The 12,800-nt window shown below is 48.5% G+C and overlaps 1 protein-coding gene across 2 annotated transcripts in view; it reads right to left on the reverse strand.

Moving 5' to 3' along the window:
* Rcan1 (regulator of calcineurin 1) overlaps nucleotides 1-12,800 on the reverse strand; it is a 79,098-nt gene that overhangs the window by 2,526 nt on the left and 63,772 nt on the right. Inside the window, exons 1-3 of one of the 2 annotated variants that reach the window (XM_028756343.1) lie at nucleotides 5,863-6,032; nucleotides 3,256-3,429; nucleotides 1,754-1,913 (exon numbers count right to left, since the gene is read on the reverse strand). In XM_028756343.1, the coding sequence (XP_028612176.1) occupies nucleotides 1,754-1,913; nucleotides 3,256-3,429; nucleotides 5,863-5,949 (421 nt within the window). In that variant the 5' untranslated portion in view covers nucleotides 5,950-6,032. Of the gene's footprint in view, nucleotides 1-1,753; nucleotides 1,914-3,255; nucleotides 3,430-5,862; nucleotides 6,033-12,800 lie in introns of those variants that run through there. The other variant, XM_028756342.1, reaches the window with a different exon arrangement.

Genomic DNA, 12,800 nt, shown 5'->3' on the forward strand with positions numbered 1-12,800 from the left:
ATGGGCCTTCTGTCACCAAGAAACCTGACTGGGAAGGGTGGGTCTGGGATATCCCTTGAGGGGGTCCATACTGGAAGCTGAGGGGAGGCAGCATGGTGGGGTATCTGCCGTGTGGACAGGGATGGAGTGGAAGACTTGTCTGGGGCTGTCTCATTTCTTTGTGCCCTCACCTCTTCTGTAAATGGAGCAGCGATGGCATTGATAAGCGCAAGTCCATGAGAGAGTGAATCCAAAGCACCCAGCTTACGACACACATGCCTGACAAGTGCCATCTAGATCTGTGTTCTACAAATGGAGGGCGCTGGGGATGTAGACAAGGCACGAGGTGCTTGCCAGCAGATGCAAGGCGGGGGGTTTGAACTCCGTTGTTGACCCTGTTAAGTTTGGAGCTGTTGTAGCAACTTGGTGGGGCCTGCTTTCTAGTCTGCTCCTCGGGAGTGGGAGGCAGCATGGCCTCTACCCCACCAGAGAGGCTAAAGCGAAGGAGCCTCAGCTCTCCCTGAGCGTTGAGGGTGGGTGGGAAAACTGCAGGTGGAGGCTTTTCTATTAGGATCTACCCTTGGCCCAAATACAGAGTTGAGATCACACACACACACACACACACTAACACACAGAAACAAAAACTTCATGGATGAAGGTCAGACTGCTCTTGGCAGGCCTTCTCTGCAGCCCTGAAAGCTGACTGAAGTGTGCTGGCTTTGGGTTTGGAGAATTCAGTCATGGCCCTGGTAGGAATGTCTCAGCCCCTTTGTTCCTAGTCTGGGTTCTCAAAGACAGAAGGCTCACCTCAGTTCTTGCCCCTGGAATAGTTTGGTCCCTTGTGGTAGATGCAGATCTGTGTCCATGTGCAACATGTGTACCCAGACTCCAAACCCTCAGCTGTGCAAGGAGCCGCCATGGCGAGCCATCTACTTGTTCACACAGGCCGTTTCCAGTTTTGACCTTCATGCTACAATTAGCACTAGTAACGTGATTCTCGGTTTGTACCATGGGAGGAATTTCCATTTAGGCCGTGTTCTCAGAAATGTAATCTTTCAGCACGGAAGTGCTGATGAGCCATGGAAATAAAACCCTTGCCCTAAAGGAACATCAGATGTCTGTGGAGGAGAAACCAGGAGCCGATGGGCAGTGTTGACTGCGCTTGCTATGTGGGGCGAGAGGGATGCTGACAGCCCTGCACTGTAGAGCTCCCTTCCACCCAGTCTCCTGCCCACCCTCCATAGGATAGGAGCCACCAACACTTCACTATTTCCAAACCCTAGACACTCAGCACTGAGCACTGACTGGGGGCCAGGCACTATGCAAAGTGCTGTTTACAGGGTGCTGGAGTATCTGTGGCTCACAGTGCCAATGGATGAGATTCATTTGAGGCCCCGTCCTCACCATGACCTGTAGTCCCCTCCCTCCCACCCACTAAGGAAGTCAGGAAGGAATGACGACAGATATTCGCTCCCTAGAGGCTCGTCTGTTTTCCCTTTCCCATTCCACCCGGAACAACATGATCTGGGCCCTGGAGTGAGTGTGGCGGCTGGGTGACAGAAAAGATTCAGGGGACACTTGGGGGGACAGTGGTGTGCAAAACCCACACGCTGCTGCCATCTCCTGGAATGTTTCAAGGGGCACACACACTAGCAATGTGGAATACTGCAGGAGTCATACAACACATTTGCATGAGGCCATGTGAGTCCTGAGGGGACCCCAGACAGTCTCCCCACACCTCCCAGATACTTGCCCACCTGAGGGTGCTGCTTACCTGGCCCCAACTTAGAGATAGCATATAAAAGGTCGTAATTTATGACTGGGGTAGCATCTTCTACTTGTTTCCAGCCGACGGGTGGAGAAGCAGGTGGAGAGATGAGAAACTGTTTGTCTGGATTGGGTGGAGCCAGGTGTGAGCTTCCTATGTGTAAAGTCTGAGGAGAGAAGTCAGCTCATTATTATGCAGCAAGGTCACAGCAGTTCATGGAAGCTTCTGGAAGGCAAGCATGTAAGGGCAGACCAGTGGTCAGGCAGTGGATCAGGTATGATTCCAAAAGGAACCATGAAGTGGTCTGTACAGAAAAGAAGGAGGGACTGAATCCTGGTTTTGGTGTCAGTGTTGGGTAAACTTCTCAGGTGTCTATGACAACCCTGGATGTAAACTAAGGGGAAAGACTTATTCTGGCTCATGGGGAAGGCAGAGCAGGCTTCACGGGAGCTAGAGAAGCATGTGGTACCTTGTTACATGTTGCCAACCAGGAAGCAAAGAAAGCTTCAACTTGAAGTGAGGCTGGGCTCTAACCCCTCAAAGCCCACTCCTCCCTTGGGTGGAATCAGGAATCTAATTCCTTTAGGTAGGCCCCACCTCTTAAAGTTCCCTAACTCTCTAAAACTGCACCACTAAGGACTCAAGTCTTCAAATACGTGAGGCCATGAAGGGCATTTCATAGTCAAACTCTACCAGTGCTGGTAAGTGAGAGCGAGCGCTCCAGGGCTGTGAGCTGCACCTCACACGGGCTACGCTGGCCCAAAGCGGCAGGAAGTGAGCAGAGACAACTTTAGAACAAAGGGAGCCACCAGTGTTGAGGTCAGAGGAGCTCATTATCAATGTCTGTGGGGCCCAAAGGCACAGTAACACCTCTGAGGGTGGAGGAGCAAGGAGCTTCAGAGCTTGACCAGGGCTGACTTTACCTTGGGAAGAACATTCTAGAAGCTGCAATCTACCAGTCCCTGTTACAGTATTAGATGGAAGCTAAGAGCTGCCTTGAGGGTGTACCCAAGGTTGGGGGAACAGTGGACAACCCATCCACAGCCCCCTTTTCTGCACCTCAGCTAAGAGTCTCACCCAACGGATAACCCCTACCCCTGCCCCAACTGACAGCCCTGTGCTGATCTGAATATAGGTTTACAAGGTGAGGCGCTGTTGGAACTCATTGAGAATCTGTACCAGCTTGAGACAGCTCTTGACATGTCGCTGGCCTGATCCCAGAGAAGCTTACTCGTGTGCAGGAGTAGCCAGCAGTGAGCTCTCCCCAGCCCCCACCCCAGAGCTCTCTGGTGAATTAGGAAGGCTTCCTTCCTTCATTCAGGATTTAACTCAGGAGGGTCCAGGCTTACTATTGCCTTCACCTGATTTCCTCACACAACAGGTGAGACCCTAAGAATTCAGGGTAGGAATCCTGCCTTTCTTGACGTGAACTCCACAATCAGTGAATAAGGTGCTTTGCCACAGAAGAGCTGTGAGGGAGGAGCCTGCTTCACAGTGAACACACTTACCTGAGCAAAATATAACTTCATTTCCTTCCCCAGGAACTCAGTCTTGTGTAGTCGCAGCCTGGCGTCGGCTGCAGATAAGGGGTTGCTGAAGTTTATTCGGACTCGTTTGAAGCTCTTAAAATACTGGAAGGTGATGTCCTTGTCATACGTCCTGAAGAGGGATTCAAATTTGGCCTGAAAAATAATAAAATTATTTTAAAAATAATTTTAAGGGTTAAAAAATAAGGGTTTAAAATTCACCGGTTTCTTAAGTCATTGTCCTCCTTGGTGAAGAAGTGAGTTATCAGTCACTTCAAGGACTCCAGATGACAGAGAAAAGCCTGCCCCCCTAAGGAAGAAGATTTTGCTGTCTTTTATGTTGGGGCCAGGAGGCCGGCCTTGCACACAGATGAACACACGAACACATGAGCTTTGGTTAGACTCTCACTCGGGTGACCTTATAAGAAGCATAGAAGACAAGATATAGTATACCAACACCATTTAACAGCAGAGCCATTACCAACTCCTTCTATCGTGGGACAAGCATTTTCTAAGGAGGCACAGTCAGGGTGCTCATTATCCTACGCCTGATACACCCCGTGACTTCCACCCACTAGCTAACTCTATCTAGGGTGGATACTGTGTTCTTCCAGAATTTGAGGCCCTGCTGTGGATTTGAAGGGGTAGAGAGAAAGAACCTTTTGAAAAAACTGAAGAACAAGGAACAATGGCCTTAAAGGGAGCTCTTGTGAACTCCGAAGTGGTTTTTATCTCAGCCTGTTACTTTTTAACTCTCTGAAGGAGTACTGGTTTAAAATTGCACGTGGCGCAAACCGGCCCTTTGCAGTAGCTATGGCTTTCACGCAGGTGCTCGGCTCGCCCTGGTGTTGTAAGGGCTGCTGAGAATTATGAAATATCATGATCTCTTAGCGTGGAAAGCCCAGATTCAGGGATTACAAGCTTGGCTCTTGGCTTCTGGAAAAACCTCATCAGCCTCCTGGAAAAGGCTGGGGAGCCCCACCCTCTCCCGAGGCAGTGTGTGGGGGAGGAGAGAAGAGGGGCTGTACCTCCTGGGCAATTCTGTGAGTTTTAGATGCCAGGTGGTTTTTGAGTTCCTCTCTACAGGCTAAGCACTCAGGGCCGTTTGTGGGGACTTCTGGAAGGTGGGGTGTTGAGAAGGTGGCTGGCAGAGATCCTGCATCCTGAGAGGTTCTCTCTGCACAGGAGAGCACCTGAGGCACAAGAAGGTAAACTGTTCACAGGCTTATCCTGGAAATGGAAGGGAGTCGGGGGACTCTGAGTCAGCCATCTTTGGGAATAAAGATCTAATGGCCTACACCTGCAGCCCCTTCGCTCTGAGGCAGAAGGTAGAGGAGCTCACAGGGCTTCCCACCTTGCTCTAGGTGCATTCCCTGGCTTTTCTTCATTTCAGGAGCATTTCTGTGACCTTCCCACTAGGGGCTCTGCAGAGGTGGGTGTGGAGAAGGCAGAGCTGACTTCTGCCCCGGATGTCTGGCGGGTTGACGCGATGCCTCTCCATCTCTCTTGGCCACTGAGTGAGTTTCTGGCTTAAGGGTTTCTTGGTAAAGCTGAGGTTATGCATGACCTCGTCAATAGGCACTGTGACTATGTAGTTTTGAAGTTATGATTCAGAATTTGGGAGAGATGACTTTAGTGAATATTTTTAGGATGCAAGTCAGAGCTCAGAACCAAAGCTCCAGAGAACACGCATTCTTGCCAAATCCTGACAACATTTATGAAATAACCTTATTTGTTCTAATAGTAGGTACCCAGCAGTTGCAATTGAATCATATCTCCACCTAATTAAGAAACAATTGATGTCACCAGGCTAATAACAGTCAGCATAAGCCTGTGGTGTGACTCTGAATACAATGTGTTCTACAATCACGTTCAAGAACTACTGTCCAAGTTTCTCAAACACCATACACAGTTAGCTAACAATAATCAAACCCTCTACAGGACCTAAGATTGCTTGAATATAAAGCAGAGCACACAAACACCATCCTCACAAAAACCCAGAACATATTCAATATGCATTCATATACGACTCTTATTAAAGATCAATTCGATGGTTGGTAGTAACCTACGGGGGAAAGAAGCTCGTAGGTTTTTACCAGACAGAGGAGAAAAGCATAGTGATGGTGACTAATTACTTGGATGAGAGCTGCTCTCTCATCCTACACTGAGTTTTAATATTTGCTTAGTCTGTATTTTTTCTCTACTCAGAAAGATCCGGAAGCTGGAGGCAGACCCTTGCCATTATTGTAAACAGGCAATCTATTCACAGTATTTATTTCCCACAAGGGACTCCAGGCGCAAGAGCTGGAAGCAGCCTCCCTCCGGAGTTCACAAGAGCCCAGTGTGGCCACACACTACGTTCGCACCTCCCGCGCAAGGAACCTGGGAGCATTCAAAGACGAAGCTCAGATCCAAAACCAATTAATTCTTCAGGCAACAGTCTCTGATTTTCAAGGCTGTAAATACTTTAGGGCTTACTTGATAAACCCCCATGGGAGAGCCACCCACCCCTGAGTATTTCGGCTAATTCTCCCAATTAGCCTCGTGTTTGGAAAATGCTCAGAAATCACAGTACGTCGGAAGGCTTACCCTGGTCTCACTTTCGCTGAAGACATCACCGTTTGCCACACAGGCAATCAGGGAGTTAAAATTGAAGTTAAAGTCCCTAAAATGCATTCTGTTTTCTCACGGGGCAGAGGCTTAACGAAAGGCTCACTCGCTCGCAGCCAAGCCCAAGACGGAGGTTCCTTTGCAAGAGAGCGGGACCGCGGCTTCTCGCTCCAGCCGCAGTTTATAAAGCTCCTCGGAGAGCCAGCCCCCTGGGGGCGGGGAGGGCTCCGCTTCCAGAGCATAATGTTTAGACAGCAAATTCCTGAGTCAAGTCCCGCATGCCCTCAGGCAGACAGGGACAAAGTGTAAGTTTCTACTGGAAAGAGGTGACGTCAACACCTTAGTCATTTTCCCTATGCTAATTACCTCTGCGGGGAGGGTGGAAAAGGCCGCTAAGGTTTGCTGAGCTTCGAAGCTTTACCGCCCCTCTTGCGGCATAGTTCCCACTGGTAGTAATTCCACTCAGCCGCCCAGACTACACGCTTCTGGGGCTGAACAGGGCGGGCCCAGCTTAAGATGGAAAATGTTACAAAGGAGGGAAGAAGGTCTGTGACTGTAAACAGCAATTAGCCTCCAGGGAGTCCTGAGGCTTTGAGAGACCTGGCAAGGCAAGTCTTGCTAGCCCTATTATTTCCTGAAAAACCTCAATTGATGTGTCTTGCTGGGCATCAGAGAAACATTTTGAAATCTGTCTTGGTCAGTGCGCAGTTTTTTAAGAGAAAAGGGGAAAAGTGGGATTTGTTTTGCAGTGCAGTGTTTTTACCCCCTCCCCATGCACTTTATTGGATTAAAGGTCCGGCTCTCAGTGAATGGTGGAAGAGCACCCAAGATTCTCCTTTGAAAACGTCCTTACTGTAGTTGCGGGGCCAGGGATGGGCAGCATTTGTGGGTTTCCTAAAGGGCTCAAAGAATCCAAGCTAAGAATGTCCTAGAAGGCTAAGGATGGGGGAGCACTTGCCAGAGCCTGATGTCTGACAATCACCTGTTCTTCAGTTAAATACTTTTTCTTTTCATCAGAAAAGGAGGAAGAAACAGAAAGAATGCAGCTTATAACCAATGAGCATGTCCGGCCAGGCTCCTGTGCCTGCGAGGGGTGGGGGGTGCTTGCTGCAGAGTGCAGGAGATGCCAGCACCCCACCCACTTCTGACCAGAGAGCCCCAATGCCTACTTGTAACCCAGTCTGGATCAGGTGTCAGCCCCATTTCCCCATTTTTCCCTAATCTTATTAGCTGAAAGCCTTCTAAGTACTGAGGCCTTCTCTAGGCAAAGTGGAGTGTCAGCTTCTAAGTGTCCAGGAGTTAAGCCGGACATTGAAAGCTTTATTCAAAGTACTATTAAAGTCAGCCAATAATTATGAACAATATATGTGATTGGAACAAACAAGACATCAATACACACACACACACACACACACACACACACACACACAAAGGCAAGTCTTCTCAGTTGAGCAAGTGTTGCTTAATTTTGGAGCCCGGTGCCTTGCTGCCAACTGGGGTTATGTAAGAAACCAGTTACGGTGTTTGCTCTGCCAGATTACCCGGGGCTGCCAACCCCAAGAGACTTTGATGAATTTATACTAAAAATGTTTGGGGTGCTGAGGAGTAGGTGCATGTCGGTCACCAGGATTCTGAGGCAGACTGTCACCAAAACAAGTTTATTACAAGTTTCAGACAGCATGGTGAGGAAGGGGTAGGGGGGCTCCCAGGAGAATCAGGTTTATGAGGTAAAATGGGCGTTGCTTCTTACAGGGTCCCATAGGAGCCTACAGACTCTGATTCTCCAGTAGAGGGAAAGGGGAAGAAAATATGCCACCAAGAGCCTTTGATGTGCCCTATATGTCTACCCTGCCAGTCTACAAACTCACTAGGGAACTGAAAAACTAGAGCACTTGGAAGTCTGTTAGTGGAGACTCACAGACAGTGCTTTCAGAAGGATGCTTGCCAGTATCTGAGAGATGCTGCAGGAGCTGTGGGGAGGGGGAAGGGGAGGGGGCGGCTGCTGCAGGAACAGTGCTTGGAATTCTTTTTCTTTATCACTACAGAAACAGAATAGGAAACTATTCTGTTTCCTGGGCACATAAAGATTACCTTCCCTCCATAACTTCTTGGAAAAGCACTGCTTGCAAAGTTTAAGAAACAGCCACAGGCAATCACAGCGGTTTCTAACAACCTGGAGACCATCACAGAGGATTAAGGGAGGCAGCTCTGACATCACTGTGGATTAAGGAAGGCAGTGCTGATTTAGAGATTACAAGGCCAGAGCCAATGCTTAGTCATCCTGGTCGGCTCTTTTTGCCTGTTCTTTCCAGACTCACCTGCTTCCGTGACTTTCACCTTCTGCCCTGATGCAATCCATATCCAAAGGCAGACGCTGACATCTCACACAGAGCCTGGCCTGCTGCCTGTGGGGACTCTGGCCACGCCCACTGACATCCCATCCCCCGCAGGCTCAGCAGCATGGCGGTCTTTCTTCATCCAGTTGTCAAATGGCTTTCACAAGCCTCAGCTCAATCTTTCCAACAAGTCCATCCCTTGTCTCCCAAGAGTGAGCCTGCTTTCTGGTGGGGCCACTCCTGGACTTGTCTTTCCCAGGCAGCAGCTCATTCCCACTCTTTTCAGGACTGAGAAAACCTTCTGAAGTTCCCTCCAGGAAGCCTGGGGATTGATGCCTGGTGAGGAACTGGTAGTCACTAAGAAGGGGAACTGCTCTAGGAGAGGGAGCAAGGAAGGCCAGGCTAGAATCTGTGACCCCCCAAAACCAGACAGAAAATCTAGCTTTAGATTTTCCCTCATTGGTAGAATATTTTCTGAGTATGCAGAAGCCCTGGGTTTGACCCCAGCTCTGCGTGTACTATGTGATGCACACCTGTAATCCCAGCAATTGGGAGGTACAGGCTGGAGGAGAAGAAATTCAAGGTTATCTTTGGCTACATTGTGAGTCCCAGAACAGCCTGGGCTACATGAAAGTCTGTCTGAAAAAGAAAGAAAACAAAAAAAAAAAACAACAAATAAATAATCCCCCCTCCCCTAAAATCTAGTCCCATCATCCATGGGAGGAGGCATCTTGTCCACACTCAGGTTCAGATCTGAGAGGCAGCTCGGAAGTCGGACCTGAGAGAAATGTGGCCTTCTCTGCTGTCTCCATCACTGTCCACGGCTGGTTTCTAGGTCTGAGGTGGAAGTGGCACAGAGCCCCGTCCTCATGTCCTCCCCACTGCATCCTCTGCTGACTGCTTCCAAGTATGATAAGCTGCATGCCGGAGGGTGCTGCCCCTCATCCTTCAGGAAAGTGCTGGGGACAGTCAACTGTGGCCTATGACAAACAAGGCCCCACTGCAGCTTGGGTACTCTTTAGGAAAATCGGGGCTCCGGTCAAGTCAGAGAGAGAAGCCAATGTTTATGTGGCAGAGAGTTGGGCTCACGCCCTGTACTAGAATGTGGGAGACCCAAGAGCTGTCCTTGCTCCCTCAACACGATGGCCTGGTGAGTTGTCCCCCACCCAGTGGCAGCCACCCTCACACCCTGAAGAAAAGCGGCTGCCAATGTTTACAAACTGGGAGTTTCCATGCAGAAACTGAGTTTCTGATTTTTCTAGTAGGGCAGCTATGAGCCCTGTGTGGCTTGAGCTATGTGGACGACCTTGGGACACACGATATTCCCCAATACTGGTGTCCCAGGGTCACTACCCATGGGTGTCTCACTGGTGGGGTGCAGTGAGCACAGGCAGGGCAGCGTGGTCACCCCACAGCTTGCACTGTCCTGCCTATAGAGTGTTGTCCCCATCCACCTCTGACAGCACCTCTTTATCTGTATTTATTCACTTTTCAAAGCCCATTCACAGGGATGCCACTCTCCTCGGTGACTTGCTAGGCACTTGAACAATGGTCTCTCACTTCTGAAATCACACTGTAAGCTCCAGGGAATTACAAGACAGTCATGGGGATGGGAATGGCCGTGACACCACTCAGTTGTATAGAAACCACTATTGGTTTCAATATCAATTGTCAGTAAGAAATTATTTTGCCAATTTAAGGTGAAATGTTTAAACACAGACTCCTGTGTTTGAACAGTGGCACTGTTCTGGAAGGCTATGAGCCATTAGGAGGTGCGACCTAGCTGGGGAGCATAGGATAGTGGGAGGGGCTTTGAGCTGCTTCCTAATCCATTAGAATAGGCCTGCAGCAAAGCTCCCACAAGTCCCTGCAGCACAAGCTCCCCCTAGACACAGACCAAGCCAAACCACCATGCTTTCTCTGAGAAAATGAACTGTGCTCTCTAAACTGTGAGCCCAAATAACACCTGCCCCCTGCCCTGTCCTTCATGTTTTTTCTCCCAGGCATTCCACAATGGGGGAGAGAGCAGCTGAAAATCAGGACCCTAACATTTACAGGTCTCTACAGAATTAGCTTGCAATGAGTGGAAGCAGGAAGTCTTGTTACTAGAAGACAGAGTACAGCCAGGGTGCTGGCGAGTATCTTTATCTCTTTATTCCCAGCTCTTGGAAGGCCTGGAATCTTTATAAGGCCAGCCTGCACAACAAACCAAGTTCCAATCAGAGCTACCCAGTGAGGCCTTGTCTCAAAAGGGAGGGGTCCAGGGAGGGCTGAAGGTAGTTCACAGGAGGAAGGTTTTGTTTTGTTTTGTTTTTCGAGACAGGGTTTCTCTGTGTAGCCCTGGCTGTCCTGGAACTCACTTGGTAGACCAGGCTGGCCTCGGACTCAGAAATCCGCCTGCCTCTGCCTCTCAAGTGCTGGGATTAAAGGTGTGTGCCACCACCGCCCAACGAGGAAGGTCTTTTTAAAGATTTATTTTACATGGATGAGTGTTTTATCTGCACATATAAAAACAGTGTACTATACATGTGCCCCGTGTCCACATGTGTGTGGTCATGTGCCAGTATCCATGGAGGCCAGAGAAAGGCATCAAGTCCCCTGGAATTGGAGTTACCGATGGTTGTAAGTCACCATGTGGGTGCTGGGAACTGAACCTGAGTCCTTGCTAAGAGCAGCAAATGCTCATAACTGCTGAGCCGAGTTTCCAGTCCCCAGGATTTTTAAAGTTTTTTTTTTTAAAGGGTAATCTTGGGAGAAGACAGCATTTTAAACCGTTTATGTAAACATGTAGGACATATTGGTAAATCATCTTAGGTTGAAGGTAACTGTGAAGCCCATGCAACCTGGCTTTATGTTGTTAAAAAACATCCTCTAGAATGAACCAGCTGAGGGGGTTTCATGGCCTCCATAACCATTTCTCAGCTGCCATAGGAGGGAATTATTTCATACCTACAGTCATCAACTTTGTCAGCTCAACCAACCAGCTATCTAGCCAGTTACAGGGATGCCTGAGTCCCCCACAAAAGAAGTACTTGTGGAAGGAGGCTTGTGGTTAAGAGGAGGGGACCAGGACCAGGTAGATGGAGAGCTATGGTAGCTGTGGTCCCCACGGACATCTCTGAATCTGTGGTGAGTCCCAAGGATGGGACGCCTCTCACTGGAGCAGGAGTGATGGCTACCGCTCCATGTTGTTCAGGATGTTCAGTGGCTACAGTGGCTGCCCTCAGCTCGAGTGATTTCCAAGGAGGACAGCAGCTGAAGGCAGCCAGGGATAAATCTTCATTCCTGAAGGGACATTGAGAGTCAGTGTCCCTGGTATCAGCCAGCCTACCAAACAAGAGCTCCAAGAGTTAGAAAGATTTTTTTTTTAATCATCTGAAAATTCTGACAAATAGAGTATTTATTATTTAAACCACAAGAAAGCTGCTGGTAGCCATGAGCCATTAGTTCATCTACCTAAGTAAGTAACTTGAAGGAGGTGATAAAGCAGGTCTGAGCTTTCAGTAATGTCCATTAAAACCCTCACACTGACCCAACGGCTCACTCCTAGGAACAAAATTCCTGGCAGCGGACTAAGGTGAAAACGTGTCCCTTTGGGCAAATGAACATCTTAACTAATGACCACACAATAAAAATGAAAAATGTTAAAATGCATTTAAAAAAAATAAAGATGTTAGCCGGGCGGTGGTGGTGCATGCCTTTAATCCCAGCACTTGGGAGGCAGAGGCAGGCGGATTTCTGAGTTCGAGAGTTTGAGGCCAGCCTGGTCTACAGAGTGAGTTCCAGGACAGCCAGGGCTACACAGAGAAACCCTGTCTCGAATAACAAACAAACAAACAAACAAACAAATGAATACAGTAAACAGAAATAATAAGGAAGACGCTTTGTTTTCTCTCTTGGCTTATTGGATTTACAAGATTTCCACAGTGCATATTAACTAATTTTTGAATAGCAAAAATACTTTGTTTTTTCCTTCCCCCACTCGATGCTATATTTTAGTAGTCAAGGTTAACAGATATGCTGCATATAGTTCAAGGTTAGAAGACTGATTTGGTATTGTGGCTATTAATTTTATACTATATTTATTAGCTAAAATTCCTCAAACTTTCTTTTGGTTGTGTGTGTGTGTGCATGTGTGTGTGTACATGGATGCATATGCATGTGTGTGTAGACCTGAGATGTAATATCAGCTGTAGTTAGTTCCTCAGGTCCTATCCACCTTGCATTCATGAAACAAGGTCTCTCATTGGTCTGAAATTCACTAAGTTTGGCTGGCTAGCCAGAGAATCCCAGGGATCCACTTGTCTCTGCCTCACTCAGTGCTAGGCTCAGAAGCATACATCACCATACCCAATTCTGGGGCTTGAACTCAGGATCTCATGCTTGCAAGGCAAGTTCTTTACAGACTGAGCTGTTACCCTAGTCCTAGACTGCTGTTGTTATTTTGTATTGCCAGTCATTGATTTCTTTTCCTTTCCTTTTCCTTTCTCCCCCTCCCTCCCTCCCCCCTCCTCCCCCTCCCCTCCCTCCCTCCCTCTTTCTTTCTTTCTTTCTTTCTTTCTTTCTTTCTTTCTTTCTTTC

This window comes from Grammomys surdaster, unplaced genomic scaffold (genome assembly GCF_004785775.1).
Source record: "Grammomys surdaster isolate TR1022 unplaced genomic scaffold, NIH_TR_1.0 126118, whole genome shotgun sequence".
NCBI lineage: Eukaryota > Metazoa > Chordata > Mammalia > Rodentia > Muridae > Grammomys > Grammomys surdaster.